Source organism: Pristiophorus japonicus, chromosome 4 (genome assembly GCF_044704955.1).
Source record: "Pristiophorus japonicus isolate sPriJap1 chromosome 4, sPriJap1.hap1, whole genome shotgun sequence".
Lineage (NCBI taxonomy): Eukaryota > Metazoa > Chordata > Chondrichthyes > Pristiophoridae > Pristiophorus > Pristiophorus japonicus.
This window is the reverse complement of record NC_091980.1, coordinates 312,341,350-312,363,495: the sequence shown is the minus strand read 5'-3', so window position 1 is coordinate 312,363,495 and position 22,146 is coordinate 312,341,350. Positions and strand designations below refer to the sequence as shown.

Here is a 22,146-nt window from a genome sequence, read left to right as displayed (position 1 = left end):
GATCAGCATACTCAGGATATACTGGGAACTTTCCTGATCTGTGAAGCTTAGTACATCAGGCAGCACTTGTACCCATTAAGCCTCTGTGGGAGACCTTTGAAACAAAACCGAATACATCTCTCCAAACAGGTTTCAGAAGAACAGCGCTGCAGTAACTAATGTCCCCACGAAGGTGCGCGCACAGCCACTCACGCTTTTATATTGTAAATACCATTCATGCGGAAATTAGAAGGGATAGCGCATTAAAAGAAACAGGCTGCTTTCCTGTCTACAACAAAGTACAGCTTACAGGGAACATTGATAGTAACTGCTACTACAATTATGTAACTCTCTGTGGGTGAGGTACTGCACAGTGTTACACAACCCCAGTCTTTCACCATCTCTACTCACTGAAGCACCTAAATAATAGCCAATAGGCTGGGTTCTATTGCTTTTATTGCTTCTCTAGTGTTTAGACAAGTACAGGCACGGAAGACTCAATAGGCAACGAATAACAAGTTTCTCACACTCCCACCTTCCTGTAAAACGAGAGAGAAACAAAGATAAGAGTGCTGCTACATAGCAACTGGATTACTGCAGGTCATAAAGCATTGGTACGGAGAGTGAAATTGGCCTTTCCTGTCCACAAGCAGCATTTGAATGAATGACTCAGTTCTTTGCATTGATTGGTAATAGATTTCCAAATGTGAGAGATGAAGAAAAGCATGAGGGTGACACTGACATGCGGGCAGCAGCTGGAGATTAAGGTGTACAGCGATGGGTGACTGTGCAGCTTTCTGCATCGGGGGAGTCACGAGAAACCAGTCATCTTTAAAATAAAACGCATCCTTTGAGCGTTAAACAGACTGTCTCACCCTCAATTCCCAGTCTGTGCCGATTGAAGTGATTGCAGATGGAGCTCAGTGCTCCTGGGGAGAAAAGAACTTGCATCTCTATAGCGTCTTTCGCAACCTCAGGATGTCCCAAAGCATTTTACAGCCAATGAAGTACTTTTTGAAGTGTAGTCACTGTTGTAATGCAGGAAACACAGCAGCCAATTTGCGCACAGTAATGTGCAATAAAGCAAATGCTTTATGTGGAGCTCCTTCATGGTAAACGAGCCAAAGGTGGAAGCGTTACAAGGACACCCTCAAAGCCTCCCTGGTAAAGTGCGACATCACCACTGACACCTGGGAGACCCTGGCCAAAGACCGTCCGTGGAGAAAGTGCACCCAGGACGGCGTTGAGGTCTACGAGTCTCAACGCAAAGAGTGTGAAAAGGTGTGGCGCAGACAGCGGAAGGAGCCCGCGGCAAACCAGCCCCACCCAACCCTTCCCTCGGCAAATGTCTGTCCCACCTGTAACAGTGTCTGTGACTCTCGCATTGGACTGTTCAGCCACCAGAGAACTCACTTTGGGAGTGGAAGCAAGTCTTCCTCGATTCTGAGGGACTGCCGATGATGATGAGTAATGTGATGATGACCAGATAATCTGTTCAGTGATGTTGGTCGAGGGATAAATATTGGCCAGGACACCAGGGAGAACTCGCCTGCTCTTCTTTGGTTAGTACCATAGGATCTTTTACATCCACCCGAGAAGGCAGATGGGGCCTTGGTTTAACGTCTTATCCAAAAGACGGCACCTTCGACAGTGCAGCATTCCCTCAGTACTGCACTGGAGCGTCAGCCGAGATTATGTGCTCAAGTCTTTGGAGTGGGACTTGAATACACGACCTTTTGATGCTTAGGTGAGCCACAGTTGACCAACCATGGGAAAGAAACCAGGCATTACCATTTTGCATCACTGTCCAGTGAATCCTGCTCAAATAATCACAAGAAGCGAATACTAGATTGTTCCCCTTCCCCTCAGACAGCTCGTCGGCATTCACAATCAGAGCACATGCATAAAGAATAAGCACCCTGCTGAGGCATCCAAGGGCCACCAGCGCCCATGGAACCATTCCTCCAGTAACATTCAGTGTCTTCAGAAGAGAACTTGCATTTATATAGCACCTTTAACTTTGTAAAACATTCCAAGGTGCTCCACAGGAGCGATAGCAGACAAAATTTGACACACAAGGAACAAGGACATGACCAAAAGCTTGGTCAAATGAGTAGGTTTCAAGGAGCGTGTAGAGGCGGAGAGATTTAGGGAGGGAGTTCCAGAGCTTCGGGCTCAGGCCGCTGAAGGCACGGCCCCCAATGGTGAGGCGAAGGAAGTGGGGATGCACAACAGGGAAGGAACCTTGAGTTTGCCAGCGTTTCGACAAGCGTAGGCTCTGCTGATACTGCCAGCTGCAATTGGAACTACTCCTCTCCTTAGGACTTGCACAACAAATTGGGGAGCCGATAAATTACAAATTCTTCAGTGATCACAAGGGAAACAGTGTCAAGAGCTCAGCTGAACCTCTAGACACTCGAAACCTAATTTAATACGTTACCAAAATAGCCCGCCATGTGTGACAACAGAGTTCAAACCCCTTTTGAAGTTCTGACTGAATTTCTAGTGCTTTGGCTCATGTTTTTCCCCAGTTTGCCTTGATCTGTAAAAACCTGCAGTTTGCCAGCCTCTAATTCAAGTCATGAAGTCTAACCTTCTTTATTATAAGTTTCTAATGAACTGTCGGAGTGGCTTCTTATTAAAGGCTCACATTACAAGGCTTTGCGTGCGCTTGAAAGAAAATAGTAATACTGTCTACTGAACTTAATTCAACGCTGCTCAATTCAAATTAACACATAATTGAATTTGTTTGAGAGATAAACTTCAAATTATCAGACCGTAATGGTGCTTCAGGTAGGATAAAGAGAAATTTGTTTGATGAGTTTATTAATTATACTAGTCTTACTGTTCTTCAAAACATGCTTTACAATTGGAAAAATTGACTCTCCCAATGACTCATGGGTATGCCAGAAGTATCCTTACATAAATTTAGGGGTTCATACATCTTAGTGAAGCCATTGTTGTAGTGTTGGAAAGAGAGGATGTCCTTGAGGGGGCATGGACAGAATCCATTTGGTTAGAGTTGAGAAGGAAAAAGGGTATGATCACACTATTAGGGATATTCATAGGTCTCCAAATAGTGAGAGAAAGATATAGAGGAGAAAATCTGCAGAAAAATCACAGATGTGCAAGAATTATGGGCCCAAGTTTCAGCTGGAGTTGCTCCTTTTTTTTTTTTGGAGCAACTAGTTTAGTTTGGAGTATCTTAGAAATCGCAATTCTCGGCATTTAGTTTGCTCCAGTTCTAGTGAGTTAGCTTAGTTTCGTTTTAGTTCAGTTTTTTTTTCAAAAAGGGGGTGTTACCAGCCACTTATGCCTGTTTTGCAAGTTTAGGCAGCGAAAAGTTACTCCAAACTAACTTGGAACGGAGTGTCGACTTTTGTACGATCAGAAAAGCCTTGCGTACACTTTAGAAATTAGGCGCAGGTAGCCAGAGATTGGGGGGTGGGGGGGGAAAGGGAAGTTAAAGGATTTTCCAAAGCATTAAACACTTCACTTTTAGCAATAAAGGGCCATCATCAATAATAAATGATAAAATCAATAAATCAACCAATCAATAAATAAAATATTTAAAAAATCAATAAATCAGTTAATAAAAAATTATTACTGCAGCACCTACCTGTTCGGGAGCACCGGGAGCCCTACAACAGCACACGTAGCCCGGCCTGCCAAGGAGGTGATCGGGTGGGGCCCGCTGAAGAGCTGGTTTGGTGGGGCCCACCACCGGGGAGGAGTTTGGGCGGGGCCCGTCGCCGAGGAGCTGGTCGGCTGGGGCCTGCCGAAGAGCTGGTCGGGCCACCCCATCGCGGAGGTGGTGTACGGGCGGGCCGGTGAGGAGGCCTCGAGGCGTGGCCTAAGGTCAGGCTGCGGCGAGGTGAGGGACGGTGTGAGGCAGACAGGTCACTCGGCCCGGGATAGGGGCGGCGAACATTGCGACGTCCCTTCGGCCAGGGATAGGGTCGCCCAGAGACAAGGCGCGCTGGGAGAGCCAGGAGCTACTGCGCATACACGCAGACTCTACTGCGCACGCGTGGAGCTGCCGGCACACTTTTCGGTGCAGGGCTGTAGCTCCGTCCCCAGCTGCTTGTGCTGCGCCGACTGTCAAACAGGCCTGCTGAACACGGAGAATTGCGAGGCAAGTTTTAGGCGCGCTCTTAATTCTACAAAATAGGCAGCCTCTTGGAGGTGTGTCGTTCTGCGGGACAGCCAAAACCTGGGCCCATAGAGTGGTGATATTGGGGGAATTTAATTACCTAAATATCGACTGGGATGTTAGAGTAAAAGGGAAAGGAGGGGGAGGAATTTCTAAAATGTGCTCAGGAGAACTTCCTTGACCTGTATGTTCTCGACCCAACTAGGAAGGAGGCATTGCTGGATCTGGTGCTGGGGAATGAGATGGGCCAAGTGGACCAGGAGCCTGTGGGAGAACACTTGGGTGAGAGTGATCATCGCATCATAAGGTTTAGATTAATAATGGAGAAGAGCAAGGAACAGTCGAACTTCTAAATTGGGACAGGGCCAATTTCAATGGGATGAGAGGGGATCTAGCCAGGGTAAAATGGAGCCAAAGATTGACAGGAAAAACTAACAGAACAATAGACGATCCTTTAGGAGGACGTGTTTCAGGTACAGGCTGGGCTCATTCCAACAAGAGGGAAAGGTAGGGGAACCAAAGCCACGGCTCCTTGGATGACAAGGGAAAGAGAGAATATGGTGAAACAAAAAAAAGAGGTTATGATGCATGTCAGGTGAATTCTTCAAGCGAGAACCAGGTTGAGAGGGGAAGTGAAACTGGCAAAGAGAGAATATGAGAATAGAATGGCAGTTAACATAAAAGGGAACCCATAAATCTTCCACCGGCATGTAAATAGTAAGCGGGTTGGGCCTATTAGGGACAAAGGTGGTGATATATACTGAGAGGCACAGGGCAAGGCTAGAATACTTAATGAGTGCTTTGTATCGGTGTTTACTGAGGAAGAGGATGCTGACAAATATCGGTAGAAGCGGAGATGGTCGAGGTAATGGATGGGGTGAAAATTAATTGGCAGGATGTACTGGAAAGGCTGGATATGCTCAGAGTAGATAAGTCGCCTGGTCTGGATGGCTTGCATCCCAGGTTGCTGAGGGAAGGGAGGGTGGAGATAGCGGGAGGGCTTGCTATAATCTTCCAATCTTCCCTAGGTGTGGGGGAGGTGCCAGAGGATTGGAAAGTGGCACATGTGACACCCTTGTTCAAGAAAGGGTGCAAGGACAATCCTAGTAACTACAGGCCAGCGGTGGTGGGTAAGGTTTTAGAAACAATAATCAGGGAAAAAATTAACAGGCTAATTAAGGAGAGCCAGCACGGATTTGGAAAAGGCAGATCGTGTTTGACTAATCTAATTGAATTTTTTGATGAAGTAGCAGAGAAGATTGATGAAGGGAATGCAGTGGATGTTGTCTATATGGATTTTAAGAAAGCATTTGATAAAGTGCCACATAAAAGGCTGGTTAACAAAATTGAGGCTCATGTAATGGGAAGGGTCAGCGTCAGCTTGGGTAAGAAATTGGATTAAGGGCAGAAAACAGCACGTCATGGTGAATGGTTGTTTTTCAGACTGGAGGATGGTGGACTGCAGTGTTCCCCAGGGGTTAGTGCTAGGACCACTGTTTAAGAACATAAGAAATAGGAGCAGAGTAGGCCATTTGGCCCCTCAAGCCTGCTCTACCATCCAATAAGATCATGGCTGATCCAATCACGGACTCGGCTCCACTTCCCCACCCGTTCCCCCCCTAACCCTTTACTCCCTTATCATTCAAAAATCTGTCTTTCTCCACCTTTAATATATTCAATGACCCAGCCTCCACAGCTCTGTGGGGTAGAGAATTCCACAGATTTACAACCCTCAGAAGAAATTTCTCCTCATCTCAGTTTTAAATGGGCAGCCCCTTATTCTAAGTCCCCTGTCCCCTAGTTTTAGTTACCCCTATGAGTGGAAATATCCTCTCGACATCCACCTTGTCAAGCCCCCTCATTATCTTATAAGTTTCAGTAAGATCACCTCATTCTTCTGAACTCCAATGAGTAGAGGCCCAACCTACTCAACCTTTCTTCATAAGTCAACCCCCTCATCTCCGGAATCAACATAGTGAACCTTCTCTGAACAGCCTCCAACGCAAGTACAGCCTTCCTTAAATAAGGAGACCAAAACTGTACGCGATACTCCCAGGTGTAGTCTCACCAATACCCTGTACAGTTGTAGGACTTCTCTGCTTTTATACTCCATCCCCCTTGCAATAAAGGCCAACATTCCATTTGCCTTCCTGATTGCTGTACCTGCATACTAACTTTTTGTGTTTCATACACAAGGACCCCCAGGTCCCTCTGTACTGCAGCACTTTGCAATTTTTCTCCATTTAAATTATAATTTGCTTTTCTATTATTTCTGCCAAAGTGGATAACCTCACATTTTCCCACATTATACTCCATCTGCCAAATTTTTGCCCACTCACTGACTGAGCCTGTCTATATCCCTTTGCAGATTTTTTGTGTCCTCCTCACAACTTGCTTTCCCACCCATCTTTGTATCGTCAGCAAACTTGGCTACATTACACTCAGTCCCTTCATCCAAGTCATTAATATAGATTATTCCAAGACTATGTCCCCTAGTTGTATATATATATATATATTATATATATATATATAATATATATATAAATAAAATGACTTGGATACTGGAATACAAAGTAAAATTTCTAAATTTGCTGATGATACCAAACTTGATGTGGCAAACAGTGAGGATGATGCCATCCCCACTCCATATTTGACTCCTAACTCAGTTTGTGACCCCATCACAAAAATTGCTTGCTTCCACCTCTGTAACATCGCCCACCCCTGTGCATCTGCTGCTGAAACTCTCATCCATGCCTTTGCCTCCTCTGGACTTGACTGTTCCAGTGCTCTCCTGGCTAGGCTCCGCTCACATCCTTCAGACTCTAAGCTTCAGCTTATCCAAGCTGTATCCTATTCTTAATCAACATCTGCTCACCCATCACTCCCATCTTTGAAGACCGACATTGATTCCTGGTTTCCCAATTCTTCCTACTGAAAATGATCATCCTCATTATTAATCCCTTCATGGCCTCGACCCTCGCAGCACGTGTATCCACCTCCAAATGCCCTAGAACTTTGCTTTCCTCTGATTGGCTCCTTTCCCATTGCTTCACCACTGGCAGCCCTCCCTTCAGCTGTCTCGGCCCCACACTTCACACCTTAAAGCTCCCCGCCCCTTTTAAGATCCTCCTTAAAACCCACCTCTTTGACCTCGCTTTTGGTTACCCCTCTCAATATCTCCTTTGCTTGGCATCCATTTCATGTGACAGTGCCTCTGTGAAGCGCCTTGCTATTATTTCCTTGTTCAAGGTGCTATATAAATGCAAGTTGCTGTTTGAGCACCGATGTGAATAACGGCTACATAGATAAGAAACAAGAAAGTTGCTGTCGCCCAGGTGTTAAGCACTTACAGGTGAGGAGAGGAGAGAGAGGAGAGAGAGAAATGAGAAAAAGGAGGAAAAGGAGAAACAAAAAGGAGAAAGAAAGAAAGAAAGAAAAGAGAAGAGAAAAAAAAAGAGAAAAAAAGAGGAGGAAAGAGAGAAAGAGAAAGAGAAAGAGAAAGAGAGAGAAAGAGAAAGAGAGGGTCTTTTTTAGACACTAAGGCAATCAAGGTATAGGGAGATAGGGTCGGAAAGTGGAGTTGAGGTAGATCAGCCATGATAATTGAATGGCAGAGCAGGCTCAAGGGGCTAAATGACTGACTCTTGCTCCAATTTGTGTGTGTAGTCTGATGTAATCTTACCACATGAACCTATGGAGGTTGGCAGCACGGTGATCTCCAGATGGGAAGCCCAATTTGGCAATCCATTTTTAAGGTTCGAAAGCAAAATGATGGAGAGTAATTGCTGAGCCGAATCAGCATTTTCCCAGCTCTGTGGTAAGAATAGAGTATTACACTGTGATTAGAGGTTATCAAACTTACTCAGCTATTCTGAAGCTGCCTTTGGCATTACTTCCACAGGGAGATGGTTCAGTTTGTGACCTTCAATGCAAAATGAGTTGGTCTGTGAAATAATGTGGTATGTGTTTTTTTTTTCTGTCTTTCACCCCCCTTCTCCTCCCAAAGCTCCTTACTGGTGTACGGTTCCACAGTCTGGGGCGGCGGGGTGGGCAGGGTGGGATTCTCACTGTTGAGATACACACAAGAAAACTGGCCCCGAAGTCTGCTAGAGCCAGCCAAATGTTTGACGCTCGCTGAAGTCCATCGTCCTCCTCAAATCTTCCAAACCAAATTACCGAGAGGTGTCAGCTGTGGCTGAGTGGGTAGTACGCTCGCCTCGGAGTCAGAAAGTTACAGGTTCAATTCCCACATTCAGTGACTTGAGCCCATAATCCAGGCTGACACTTCAGTTCAGTACTGAGGGACTGCTGCACTGTCGGAGGTTCCGTTTTTCGAATGGGACGTTAAATCAAGACCCCCACCTGCTCTCTCAGCTGGAGGTAAAAGATCCCACTGTCCCCGCTGTCCTCGACAAATATTTTGGGCAAAGTGGTGCAGAGCTAAGATAGAGTCAAAGAGTCTTTATGGCACAGAAGGAGGCCATTCGGCCCATCGAGTCTATGCCGGCTCTCTGTAGAGCCAGCCAGTCAGTCCCATTCCCCCGTTATATCCCCGAAGCCCCATGAGTTTATTTCCCTCAAGTGCCTATCCAATTTCCTTTTGAAACCATTGATGGTCTCCACTTCCAACACCCTCGTCGGCAGCGAGTTCCAGATCATTACCACTCACTGCGTAAAAAAGTTCTTCCTCACATCCCCCCTGTATCTCTTGCCCCAAACCTTAAATCTGTGTCGACTAGTCCTTGTACCATCAGCTGGTGAGAACAGCCTTTCTCTGTCTACCTTATCTAAACCTGTCATAATCTTGTACACCTCTATCAAATCTCCCCTCAACCTCCTTTGCTCCAAGGAGAACAACCCCAGCTTCTCCAACCTAACCTTGTAGGTAAAATCCCTCACCCCTGGAACCATTCTGGTAAATATCCTCTGCACCTTCTCAAGGACCTTCACACCCTTCCGAAAGTGCGGTGACCAGAACTGGACGCAATACTCCAGTTGTGGTTTTTGTACTCAATACCTCTATTTATGATGCCCAGGATCCCATATCATCATCATAGGCAGTCCTTGAAATCGAGAAAAACTTGCTTCCACTCTAAAAGTGAGTTCTCAGGTGGCTGTACAGTCCAATATGGGAATTACAGTCTCTGTCAGAGGTGGGACAGACAGTGGTTGAAGGAAAGGGTGAGTGGGGAGTCTGGTTTGCCGCACGCTCCTTCCGCTGCCTGCGCTTGCTTTCTGTATGCACTCGGCGACGAGACTCGAGGTGCTCAGTGCCCTCCTGGATGCTCTTCCTCCACTTAGGGCGATCTTTGGCCAGTGATTCCCAGGTGTCGGTGGGGATGTTGCACTTTATCAGGGGGACTTTGAGGGTGTCCTTGAAACATTTCTTTTGGCCACCTGGGGATCGCCTGCCGTGTAGGAGTTCCGAGTAGAGCGCTTGCTTTGGGAGTCTCGTGTCGGGCATGTGGACAATGTGGCCCGCCCAACGGAGCAGGTCGAGTGCGGTCAGTGCTTTGATGCTGGGGATGTTGGCCTGATCAGGAACACTGACGTTGGTGTGTCTGTCCTCCCAGGGGATTTGCAGGATCTTGCTGAGGCATCGTTGGTGGTATTTCTCCAGCGATTTGAGGAGTCTGCTGTATATGGTCCACGTCTCTGAGCCATACAGGAGGGCGGGTATCACTACAGCCCTGTAGACCAACGTCGCAAACAGGTCGGAGGCTGACCTCACCCAACATCCACTTTCCAGGAAGGAATACTGATCAGGAACCCCGGCTTATTCCCCCACCCTGGCCCCAGGGATAGCAGTGCCGCTCAATGATTCCCTGGCTGAGATCCACTAAACTCAGCACAGACCAAGGGCTGAAGCTGGGATCTCTTGTCTGCTCAGCTGGACCAATCGGTGGAGAGGAGCCTGTGATCAAATACAACTGGTGTCTGGAAGAGTATCCACATTTAAATAATTAACTCTCAAAACTCATTTCAGTTCTACGATAGCAGGCAAGCGCATTTTGTTTAACAACTGAAGTTAGGAGTTTGAGGACAACGGAGATAAAACTGGAAACAGGTCAGTGGTCTCCTCCTTCGGACCCGCAACTGACCTGTGTATTTCCGGCATTTCCTGTTTCCATTTCAGATTTCCAGCATTTGTAATTTTTGTTTCCACCGCTATAAAATTGGGACAGATTTTACTCCGGGGAGGGGGACGGGGCGTGAGGGAGAGTGGGTTCTTGGTGGGAGGAGAAAAAAAGTGATTCAAGTGCAATGCATTAGAATGCAGTCCCACACCTCTGCACAAGCTCTCACAGAACAATGATTTCCCCTCGGATAATCTACATCCCCACTCTATTCACTGAAAAATGAAGTCAGATCTGTGAAAATTGACAACAATTACAACACAGTGCAGAGGGTCCTTCTGGCTGAGGGGCACACTAAATCTGCATGTTTTACGGGTAGGCGTTCAAATGGGGTTTTTTTTTACAGCAAATCACCAGTAGTTCCAAATACACATTCATTCTTCCTCTCCTCCTCCTCAAACCAGGGCAAAAACACTTTGTAACCAGCATCGTCAGTGCTATCGGGGCTGAGGGCGTTTGATGTTCCCACTGGTTCAACATCTTTGCAACCGGCCCTTTTCCTCTCAAACTCCACACATGACGTCTTGTACATCCTTCCTCTTCCAGCCTTCTGTCAGAAGCACAAATGGGCACTGCTAAATATAAATCTTTTATTGAACGAATCTGACATACTGCAGATGGACCCATACAGGGCATTGTGACTCCTGCTTCTGTTCCACTATGAGAGAGTTTAACAAGAGGTCTAAATAAAGGACTATTGTACAGACTGTTCCAGGCAAGAGTGTTGGTGCTATTCCTGGCCTTGGAGATCTCAATCTCTCCTCCACACCACCCCCTTTCCTCCAGAGCCACAAAACGTTGACGAGGCTACCATGAAAACATTTTACAACATCTGGATATATTGCAAAATTCCCATCCATTTCAGGATAAAATTTGTTCTGCATCGGTTAAGATTTCACTGCATTACAAATACACAGCCTGCTCACTATACCACTCCCACCAGCCCACCCCCCCCCCCCAATCTTGTAGTTCCCACAACTACTGTGCAGATAAATCACTTAATCAGTTTAGTCACCGTGACACAATGACATCATCCCACTGTAAGCAACAAAAAAAAAGCTCCTTTGTCAGGGACGGCATTGAGAGAATGACAGACACCCAGAACTCAATGCCCAGTGTGGTGCCACACAAAACAGCTGTGACCGGAACTCACCCTCCACTTCTGTCATCACTTGGTGAGTTACTTAATTTGCTCAGTTGCGAGGATAAATTTAAATCGCACAGACCTCCATGAAGTGAGTTTTGTTGCGTGGATGGATTTTTGTGTGTGTTTGAACTAGCCTCAAGCACTGAAAGAGAAACAACTTATATTTATATAGCGCCTTTAATGTACTGACACATCCCGAGGTGCTTCACTGGAGTATTATAAGATTAAAAAGTAGAAATTAGGGCAGGTGACCAAAAGCTTGGTCACAGAGGTAGGTTTTAAGAAACGTCTTAAAAGGAGGAAAGAGCGGGAGAGGGGTTTAGGCAGGGAGTTCCAGGAAACAGGCAACAGAAGGCACAGCCACCAATAGTGGAGCGATTATAATCGGGGATGCTCAAGTGGGCAGAATTAGAGCAACGCAGATATCTCGGGGGGTTGTGGGGCTGGAGGAGATTACAGAGATAGGGAGGGGAGAGGCTGTGGAGGGATTTGGAAATAAGAATGAGAATTTTGAAATCGAGGCGTTGTTTAACCGGAAGCCAATGTAACATAGAAACATAGAAAATAGGTGCAGGAGTAGGCCATTCGGCCCTTCGAGCCTGCACCACCATTCAATAAAATCATGGCTGATCATTCCCTCAGTACCCCTTTCCTGCTTTCTCTCCATACCCCTTAATCCCCTTAGCCATAAGGGCCATATCTAACTCCCTCTTGAATATATCCAATGAACTGGCATCAACAACTCTCTGCGGCAGGGAATTCCATAGGTTAACAACTCTCTGAGTGAAGAAGTTTCTCCTCATCTCAGTCCTAAATGGCCTACCCCTTATCCTAAGACTATGTCCCCTGGTTCTGGACTTCCCCAACATCGGGAACATTCTTCCCGCATCTAACCTGTCCAGTCCCGTCAGAATCTTATATGTTTCTATGAGATCGCCTCTCATCCTTCTAAACTCCAGTGAATAAAGGCCCAGTTGATCCAGTCTCTCCTCATATGTCAGTCCTGCCATCCCTGGAATCAGTCTGGTGAACCTTCGCTGCACTCCCTCAATAGCAAGAATGTCCTTCCACAGATTAGGAGAACAAAACTGAACACAATATTCCAGGTGAGGCCTCACTAAGGCCCTGTACAACTGCAGTAAGACCTCCCTGCTCCTATACTCAAAGCCCCTAGCTATGAAGGCCAACATACCATTTGCCTTCTTTACTGCCTGCTGTACCTGCATGCCCACTTTCAGTGACTGATGAACCATGGCACCCAGGTCTCATTGCACCTCCGCTTTTCCTATTCTGCCTTCCTGTTTTTGCCCCCAAAATGGATAACCTCATTAATCCACATTATACTGCATCTGCCATACATTTGCCCACTCACCTAACCTGTCCAAGTCACCCTGCAGCCTCTCAGCGCCCTCCTCACAGCTCACACCGCCACCCAGGTTAGTGTCATCCGCAAACTTGGAGATATTACACTCAATTCCTTCATCTAAATCGTTAATATATATATTGTAAAGAGCTGGGGTCCCAGCACTGAGCCCTGCGGCACTCCACTAGTTACTGCCTGCCATTCTGAAAAGGACCCGCTTATCCCGACTCTCTGCCAACCAGTTCTCGATCCACTTCAGTACATTACCCACAATATCATGCTTTGATTTTGCACACCAATCTCTTGTGCGGGACCTTGTCAAAAGCCTTTTGAAAGTCCAAATGCACCACATCCACTGGTTCTCCCTTGTCCACTCTGCTAGTTACATCCTCAAAAAATTCCAGAAGATTCGTCAAGCATGATTTTCCTTTCATAAATCCATGCTGACTTGGTTCGATCCTGTCACTGCTTTCCAAATGCGCTGCTATTTCATCTTTAATGATTGATTCCAACATTTTCCCCACTACTGATGTCAGGCTAATCGGTCTATAATTACCAGTTTTCTCTCTCCCTCCTTTTTTAAAAAGTGGGGTTACATTAGCTACCCTCCAGTCCACAGGGACTGATCCAGAGTCGATTGACTTTGGAAAATGATCACCAATGCATCCAGTATTTCTAGGGCCACTTCCTTCAGTACCCTGGGATGCAGACAATCAGGCCCCGGGGATTTATCGGCCTTCAATCCCATCAATTTCCCGAACACAATTTCCCACCTAATAAGGATATCCTTCAGTTCCTCCTTCTCACTAGACCCACTGTCCCCTAGTACATTCGGAAGGTTATTTGTGTCTTCCTTCGTGAAGACAAAATCAAAGTACTGGTTCAGTTGGTCTGCCATTTCTTTGTTCCCCATTATAAATTCACCTGAATCAGACAGCAAGGGACCCACGTTTGTCTTCACTAATCGTTTTCTCTTCAAATATTTATAGAAGCTTTTGCAGTCCGTTTTTATGTTCCCTGCAAGCTTCCTCTCTTACTCTATTTTCCCCCTCTTAATTAAACCCTTAGTCCTCCTCTGTTGAATTCTAAATTTCTCCCAGTCCTCAGGTTTGTTGCTTTTTCTGGCCAATTGATATGCCTCTTCCTTGGCTTTAACACTATCCTTAATTTCCCTAGTTAGCCATGGTTGAGCCACCTTCCCCGTTTTATTTTTACTCCAGGTAGAGATGTACAATTGCTGAAGTTCATCCATGTGATCTTTAAATGTTTGCCATTGCTTATCCACCGTCAACCCTTTAAGTATCCTTTGCCAGTCTATTCTAGCCAATTCACGCCTCAAACCGTCGAAGTTACCTTTCCTTAAGTTCAGGACCCTAGTTTCCGAATTAACTGTGTCACTCTCCATCTTAATAAAGAATTCTACCATATTATGGTCACTCTTCCCCAAGGGGCCTCGCACAACAAGATTGCTAATTAGTCCCTTCTCATTACACATCACCCAATCTAGGATGGCCTGCTCTCTAGTTGGTTCCTCGACATATTGGTCGAGAAAACCATCCCTAATACACTCCAGGAAATCCTCCTCCACCGCATTGCTACCAGTTTGGTTAGCCCAATCAATATGTAGATTAAAGTCATCCATGATAACTGCTGTACCTTTATTGCACACATCCCTTATTTCTTGTTTGATGCTGTCCCCAACCTCACTACTACTGTTTGGTGGTCTGTACACAACTCCCACTAGTGTTTTCTGCCCTTTGGAATTCTGCAGTTCCACCCATACCGATTCCACATCATCCAAGCTAATGTCCCTCCTTACTATTGCATTAATTTTCTCTTTAACCAGCAACGCCACCCCGCCTCCTTTTCCTCTCTGCCTATCCTTCCTAAACGTTGAATACCCCTGGATGTTGAGTTTCCAGCCTTGGTCACCCTGGAGCCATGTCTCCGTGATGCCAATTACATTATATCCGTTAACTGCTATCTGCGCAATTAATTCGTCCACCTTATTACGAATACTCCTCGCATTGAGGCAGAGCCTTCAGGCTTGTCTTTTTAACACACTTTGCCCCTTTAGAATTTTGTTGTAATGTGGCCCTTTTTGTTTTTTGCCTTGGGTTTCTCTGCCCTCCACTTTTACTATTCTCCTTTCTATCGTTTGCTTCTGCCTCCATTTTATTTCCCTGTCTCCCTGCATAGGTTCCCATTCCCCTGCCATATTAGTTTAACTCCTCCCCAACATCAGTAGGTGAGTGAGCACAGGGGTGATGGGTGAGCAGGACTTGGTGCGAGTTAGGACACGGGCAGCCGAGTTTTGGATGACCTCTAGTTTATGTAGGGTAGAATATGGGAGGCCAGCCAGAGAGTGCGTTAGAATAGTCGAATCTAGAGGTAACAAAGGCATGGACGAGGGCTTCAGCAGCGGATGAGTTGCGGCAAGGGCGGAGACGGGCCATGTTACGGAGGTGGTAATAGGCAGTCTTAGTTATACTGCGGATATGTGGTCGGAAGCTCATTTCAGGGTCAAATATGACACCAAGGTTGCAACAGCGTGGTTCAGCCTCAGAGAGAAGTTGGGGAGAGGGATGGAGTCAGTTGCTAGGGAACAGAGTTTGTGGCAGGGACCGAAAATAATGGCTTCAGTCTTCCCAATATTCAATTGGAGAAAATTTCTGCTTATCCAGAACTGGATGTGGGACAAGCAGTCTGACAATTTAGAGACCGTGGAAGGGTCGGGGGAAGTGGGGGTGAGGTAGAGCTGGGTGTCATCAGCGTACACATGGAAACTGACCCTGTGTTTCCGGATGATGTCGCCGAGGGGCAACATGGAGATGAGAAATAGGTGGGGGCCAAGGATAGATCCTTGGGGGACACCAGAGGTAACGATGCGGGGGTGGGAAGGGAAACCATTGCAGGTGATTCTTTGGTTGGTGAAAGAAAAGGTAGAGAGAAGAGCTTACCCATTGGCTTGGTGGACAAGTGAGCACATAGTGAGGTACTGAGACATGCAGACCAGCAACATGCCATGCTTAGTCCCCACTCTAGCTCCGTTAGGTGAACTCAGACAACGTGGAAGTGCTACAATTTGCCTCATTCGCTCAGTTAGTGCGAGGTATAAGGGGGTGGGTGAGGAATCTATCGATGATTTGGATGAGCACAATCTCAAAATTTACTGATGATACAAAATAGGTGGTTTGGCAAACAGCGAGAGACTTCAGCACAGCATAGGTTAGTGGAATGGAGAGAAAGGTGGCAGGTGCAGTTTCAGGTGAAGAAGTCTGAGGTAATATATTTTTGGGAAAAATAACAAGGAATGAGTGTTCACTTAAAGGGAAGGCAGTTAAGTGTGTGGATAGAGAGAGATATGGGTAGACAGAAAGAAAAAGGAGAGGGGAAAGAGAGAGGGGAAAGAGAGAGGGGAAAGAGAGAGGGGAAAGAGAGAGGGGAAAGAGAGAGGGGAAAGAGAGAGGGGAAAGAGAGAGGGGAAAGAGAGAGGGGAAAGAGAGAGGGGAAAGAGAGAGGGGAAAGAGAGAGGGGAAAGAGAGAGGGGAAAGAGAGAGGGGAAAGAGAGAGGGGAAAGAGAGAGGGGAAAGAGAGAGGGGAAAGAGAGAGGGGAAAGAGAGAGGGGAAAGAGAGAGGGGAAAGAGGGAGGGGAAAGAGGGAGGGGAAAGAGGGAGGGGAAAGAGGGAGGGGAAAGAGGGAGGGGAAAGAGGGAGGGGAAAGAGAGAGGGGAAAGAGAGAGGGGAAAGAGAGAGGGGAAAGAGAGAGGGGAAAGAGAGAGGGGAAAGAGAGAGGGGAAAGAGAGAGGGGAAAGAGAGAGGGGAAAGAGAGAGGGGAAAGAGAGAGGGGAAAGAGAGAGGGGAAAGAGAGAGGGGAAAGAGAGAGGGGAAAGAGAGAGGGGAAAGAGAGAGGGGAAAGAGAGAGGGGAAAGAGAGAGGGGAAAGAGAGAGGGGAAAGAGAGAGGGGAAAGAGAGAGGGGAAAGAGAGAGGGGAAAGAGAGAGGGGAAAGAGAGAGGGGAAAGAGAGAGGGGAAAGAGAGAGGGGAAAGAGAGAGGGGAAAGAGAGAGGGGAAAGAGAGAGGGGAAAGAGAGAGGGGAAAGAGAGAGGGGAAAGAGAGAGGGGAAAGAGAGAGGGGAAAGAGAGAGGGGAAAGAGAGAGAGGAAAGAGAGAGAGGAAAGAGAGAGAGGAAAGAGAGAGAGGAAAGAGAGAGAGGAAAGAGAGGAGAGAAGAAAGAAGAGAGAAGAGAGAGAGAGGAGAGAGAGAGAGGAGAGAGAGAGAGGAAGAGAGAGAGAGGAAGAGAGAGAGAGGAAGAGAGAGAGGAAGAGAGAGAGAGGAGAGAGAGAGGAGAGGAGAGAGAGAAGAGAGAGGAGAGAGAAGAAAGAGAAAAAAAGAAAAAAAAGAAGAAAAAAAGAAAAAAAGAAAAAAAAGAAAAAAAAGAAAAAAAAGAAAAAAAAAGAAAAAAAAGAAAAAAAAGACTTGCATTTATATAGCACCTTTCACAACCACTGAACATCTCAAAACACTTTACAGCCAATGAAGTACTATTTGAAGTGAAGTCACTGTTGTAATGTGCGAAACGCGACAGCCAATTTGCACACAGCAAACCTCCACAAATAACAATGTGATGATGACCAGATAATCTGTTTTTGTTATGTTGATTGAGGGATAAATATTGGAACTTCCCGTTAACGATCCTTCTGCGCCTGCGTCCCCTCGTGACTCTGTCCCCAATACCTCCCCCGCCCGGAACTGGAAGTAGGACCCTGCAACCAGTCCGGCCACGCTGTTGTTCTCACCACGATCCCGGGTTGTAGCTGCTGGTCCTCCGTGAGCCTGCAACAGTCCGACCAGTCGAAGCGGCGGGAAGAGAAGCGGGGCGGGCGAGAGAGCGAAAGGGGTGGGGGGGGGGGGTGGAAAGAGAGAGAGCGAAAGAGCCGGGGGGAGGGGGGGCGAAGCGACACACGTGGGGGAGGCAGCACTTGAGCTGGGGTAGGGGACTTCGGCTGGAACTTGGTGGCTTTTGGGGAGATCTATCCTCTGTGGCTTCAGAAGTCAAAATGGATCGAGTTACAATTTGCGAAGTCAGTCTAAACTTGGGCTGGGCGGTTCGAATTACACACGCCAGAAAAACTTCAGGGTGCGGCTTATCCCCCAAGGGGTGGCTTATCCTCCAAGGGGACCAATCAGCAATAGGTCCAGTGAAATTTGACAGCCAATCAGAGACAAGGTGGCCATTTTGGCAGTACAAATCGACGCAAATTGGCCCCAGGACACAGAATAACTCCCCTGCTCTTCTTTGAAATAGTGCCATGGGATCTTTTACATCCACCTGAGAGAGCAGACGGGGTCTCGGTTTAACGTCCCATCCGAAAGACGGCACCTTCGACAGTGCAGCGCTCCGTCAGCACTGCACTGGGAGTGTCCGTCTAGATTGATGTGCTCAAGTCTCTGGAGTGAAACTTGAATCCACAACCTTCTCCCTGAAAGTGCAAGTGTCGGTAGATAAAGACACAAAAAACATCTAATAGCTTTTCAGATTTATGAATAGGAAAACAAAGTACAAAAAAAGGAAATAACGAACTTGCATTTCTGTAGCGCCTTTCATGACTTCATGTCCCAAAGCGCTTCACAACTAATGAAGTACTTTTGAAGTGCAGGGAAATTCGGCCACCAATTTAATCAAGGCAAGGTCCCACAAGCAGTAATGAGATAATGACCAAATAATCTGTTTTAATGATGTTTATTGAGGGATAAACATTGGTCAGGAAATTTGGGAGAACTCCCCTGCACTTCAAATAGTGCCGTGGGGTCTTTTGAACAAGTAGGTAATGATAAACGTGTACAATTCCTGCTTCTCTCGGACTCCCCTTTTCAATTATTTTAAGGTGAGCAGGGAATCTGTTCCATGAACTCTCGATTGTGTTGGGTCAGTCTGCAAGGCATTACCCTAGGGTGTGTGTATATCTTCTCTTCCCCTCTCCAATAGAAGGACATGGCCTCAGTCTACATCATTGGGATGGCATTGCCAATGTTGGGACCATGTAGCGACAATCCTTTGTCCTTCTATACCCTGCAACAGCACATCAGAACTCAAACACACCACAAAGACTTGAAGTTTCCTCGACTCAGTGAATACTGCTAGAATACGGTAGGGTTTTGACAACATGACCTTTTGTGAATCTCCACAGATATCTCAGTCAAAAGGCACACTGCCCAGTATACTTGGGCATCTTGAAAGTGACAGCAACCCCGAGGGCACCCACGACAATGCAGAGAATCCATTGCATGCCCCAACAACCGCAGGTATAATTCCAGGTAAGGACAAGTTTGAACTGCAATTTTATGTGCAATACAATTCTAGTAAACTTGGCCGATAGCTCCTGCCAAACGCTGCTTGCTCACCTGAGGCAAGAAATCCACAAAGTTCCCAAGCAAAACAAAACAAGGCCAGGTGAATGAGGTAGACTTGCCTCTATCATCATCCTTCATGGTCTGCTCAGTGTGCTTTGGCAGCACAACAGTTACTCTTGCACTGACTTGGTTAAACAAAAGTTTTGTAAACTTTCTGATAACCATTTAGAGGCGAGGCCCAGAGCAATTTCTACTCCTTACTGTTAAGGTACATAAGTTGCTTCTGTTCTATTGCAAAATTTAACTGTCAACTGTCTGAGAGACTGCAAGGCTCTAACAAATCATTAGTGACTCGAGACTTAATTATTCTGCGTAAAATAGAGATAGCGATTCTTGTATCCAGCTTTTCAAGTTTTCTCCAATTCCCACAAGAGGACTGTTAGTCCCGACTAGCTGCCTGAAGAGGATGAGTCGCTCTCTGATACACGTCCCTCAGGAAAATGTGTGTCATCTCCACATGTGTCAGTCTGGCTCAGTTATCATCACTCTGAGTCAGGTGGTGATGGGTCCACATCCCACACCAGGACTGTGGGCCAACAATGCAAGCTGTGAATGCAGCGCAGTACTAAAGGGGCTCAAATCCCACTAATTGTTAAATTTATATTTTATAAAATTAGAGGGGATCAGTCACTGAATAATGACTGAATAGTCACACTTCAGCCTTGAAATTATGCAAATATAACACAAAGTCTGCTATTTCAATAGTGGAATCAAGCGTTTAAAAACATGCAAAAAATCGACACCCTCAATGGCTCAACTTGTAATTTCAACAGGGATCAGAGCCAGCCTCTCGCTCGTACTTGGTTTCCCCACCCCTCCCACCAACAACCTCTCCCCACTTTGCATCAACTGATTAGCCACAAATTGCAGGAACCTGCACACCTCGGCCATGAACCTATCCTGCAGCCAGGGCCAATTGCTGCTGCACAGAAGCATAGGAACAGGAGGAGGCCATTCAGCCTCTCGAGCCTGTTCCACCATTCAATTTGATCATTGATAATCTGGATCGTAACTCCATTTATCTGCCTTGGTTCCTTAACTCTTTACAACAATTTGTATTATACAGCGCATTTAACGCAGTGAAACAGCCTAAGGCGCTTCCGCAGCAGTATTATGAAATAAAAATGTGCCATCGAGCCGCCCAAGTAGAAATTAGCACAGGTGACCAAAAGCTTGGGTCAAAGAGGTACGTTTTAAGGAAAGTCTTGAAGGAGGAAAGAGAGGTAGAGAGGAGACGAGGTTTAGGGAGGAAGTTCCAGAGCTTGGGGCCGAGGCAACAGAAGCGATTATAATGACGGATGCTCAAGAGGTAGCCTGGTTAAGAGGGGGGAAAATAGAGTACGAGAGGAAGCTTGCTGGGAACATAAAAACTGACTGCAAAAGCTTCTATAAATATGTGAAGAGAAAAAGATTAGTGAAGACAAATGTAGGTCCCTTGCATTCGGATTCAGGTGAATTTATAATGGGGAACAAAGAAATGGCAGACCAATTGAACAAATACTTCGGTTCTGTCTTCATGAAGGAAGACACAAATAACCTTCCGAATGTACTAGGGGACAGTGGGTCTAGTGAGAAGGAGGAACTGAAGATATCCTTATTAGGCAGGAAATTGCGTAAGGGAAATTGATGGGATTGAAGGCCAATAAATCCCCGGGGCCTGATAGTCTGCATCCCAGAGTACTTAAGGAAGTGGCCCTGGAAATAGTGGATGCATTAGAGATCATTTTCCAACAGTCTATCGACTCTGGATCATTTCCTATGGATTGGAGGGTAGCTAATGTAACCCCACTTTTTAAAAAAGGAGGGACAGAGAAAACTGGTAATTAGAGGAGTGCAGACATCTTGGGGGGTTGTGAGGTTGGAGGCGTTTACAGAGAGAGGGAGGGGAGAGACCATGGAGGAATTTGAAAACAAAGATGAGAATTTTGAAATCTAGGTGTTGCTTAACCGGAAGCCCACATAGGTCAGTGAGCACAGGGGGTGATGGGTGAGCGAGACTTGGTGCGAGTTAGGACATGGGCAGCCGAATTTTGGATCACCTCTAGTTTACGTAGGGTAGATTGTGGGAGGATAACCAGGAGTGCGTTGGAATAGTCAAGTCTAGAGGTAACAAAGGCATGGATGAGGGCTTCAGCAGTGGATGAGCTGAGGCAAGGGTGGAAACGGGCGATGTTACCGAGGTGGAAATCGGCGGTCCTAGTTATGCTACAGATACGTGGTCGAAAGCTCATTTCAGGGTCAAATATGACACCAAGGTTATGAACAGTGTGGTTCAGCCTCAGACAGGCATTGGGGAGAGGAATGGAGTTAGTGGCCAGGGACCGAAAATAATGGCTTTGGTCTTCCCAATATTCAATTGGAGAAAATGTATACCCTTGCCAAACAATCGAACAATCTCAGTTTTGAAATTTTCAATTGACCCCCTGCCTCAGCAGCTTTTTGCGGGGGCAGAGTTTTCCAGATTTCCACTAGCCTTTGTGTGGAGAAGTGCTTCTCCGTGGACATGACCCCTGAACAGCCCTGCTCTGATTTCAAGGTTACAACCTCTTGTTCTGGTACCTTCACCTTACAGACTGCAGCGGTTCAAGGCAGCAGCTCACCACCACCTTCTCAAGGGCAATTAGGGATGGGCAATAAATGGTGGGCTTGCCAGCAATGCCCACGTCCCAGGAACTAATAAAAAAAGTGTCCCCTTGTACACCACCCAAGTGGCCAGTGCTGACATGTGACCCTAGACATCAAGTGCCAGAAGGCTATTAATCTGCAGAGACCATCACACCCAGCACTCACCAACAGGGTTCACGTCTCGAACCCAATTCCAGCCCTCCTTCCCTCTCCCTAGCTGAGAGCACCTAACTGAGGACGGACCGGGTACAAACCTGGGATGTTCCTAATCTACGTGTGTCAGAGACAACAGACTGTCTGAACCATTGGGGGATCCCAAGTCTTAGTTAAT

The 22,146-nt window shown here is 46.6% G+C and overlaps 1 protein-coding gene and 1 long non-coding RNA gene across 5 annotated transcripts in view; one reads left to right on the top strand and one right to left on the bottom strand.

The window, feature by feature from the left end:
- brf1b (BRF1 general transcription factor IIIB subunit b) overlaps window positions 1-22,146 on the bottom strand; it is a 409,723-nt gene that overhangs the window by 380,026 nt on the left and 7,551 nt on the right. Inside the window, exon 2 of one of the 4 annotated variants that reach the window (XM_070879696.1) lies at window positions 19,182-19,380. The exons of the other annotated variants lie outside the window; for them this stretch is intronic. Within the exon in view, the coding sequence (XP_070735797.1) occupies window positions 19,182-19,355 (174 nt within the window). The 5' untranslated portion in view covers window positions 19,356-19,380. The remainder of the gene's footprint in view (window positions 1-19,181; window positions 19,381-22,146) is intronic. 4 annotated transcript variants of the gene reach the window in all.
- LOC139263511 (uncharacterized) overlaps window positions 11,360-22,146 on the top strand; it is a 229,872-nt gene continuing 219,085 nt past the window's right edge. The window contains exons 1-2 of the long non-coding RNA XR_011593157.1: window positions 11,360-11,444; window positions 18,968-19,094. This is a non-coding gene — a long non-coding RNA (uncharacterized lncRNA). The remainder of the gene's footprint in view (window positions 11,445-18,967; window positions 19,095-22,146) is intronic.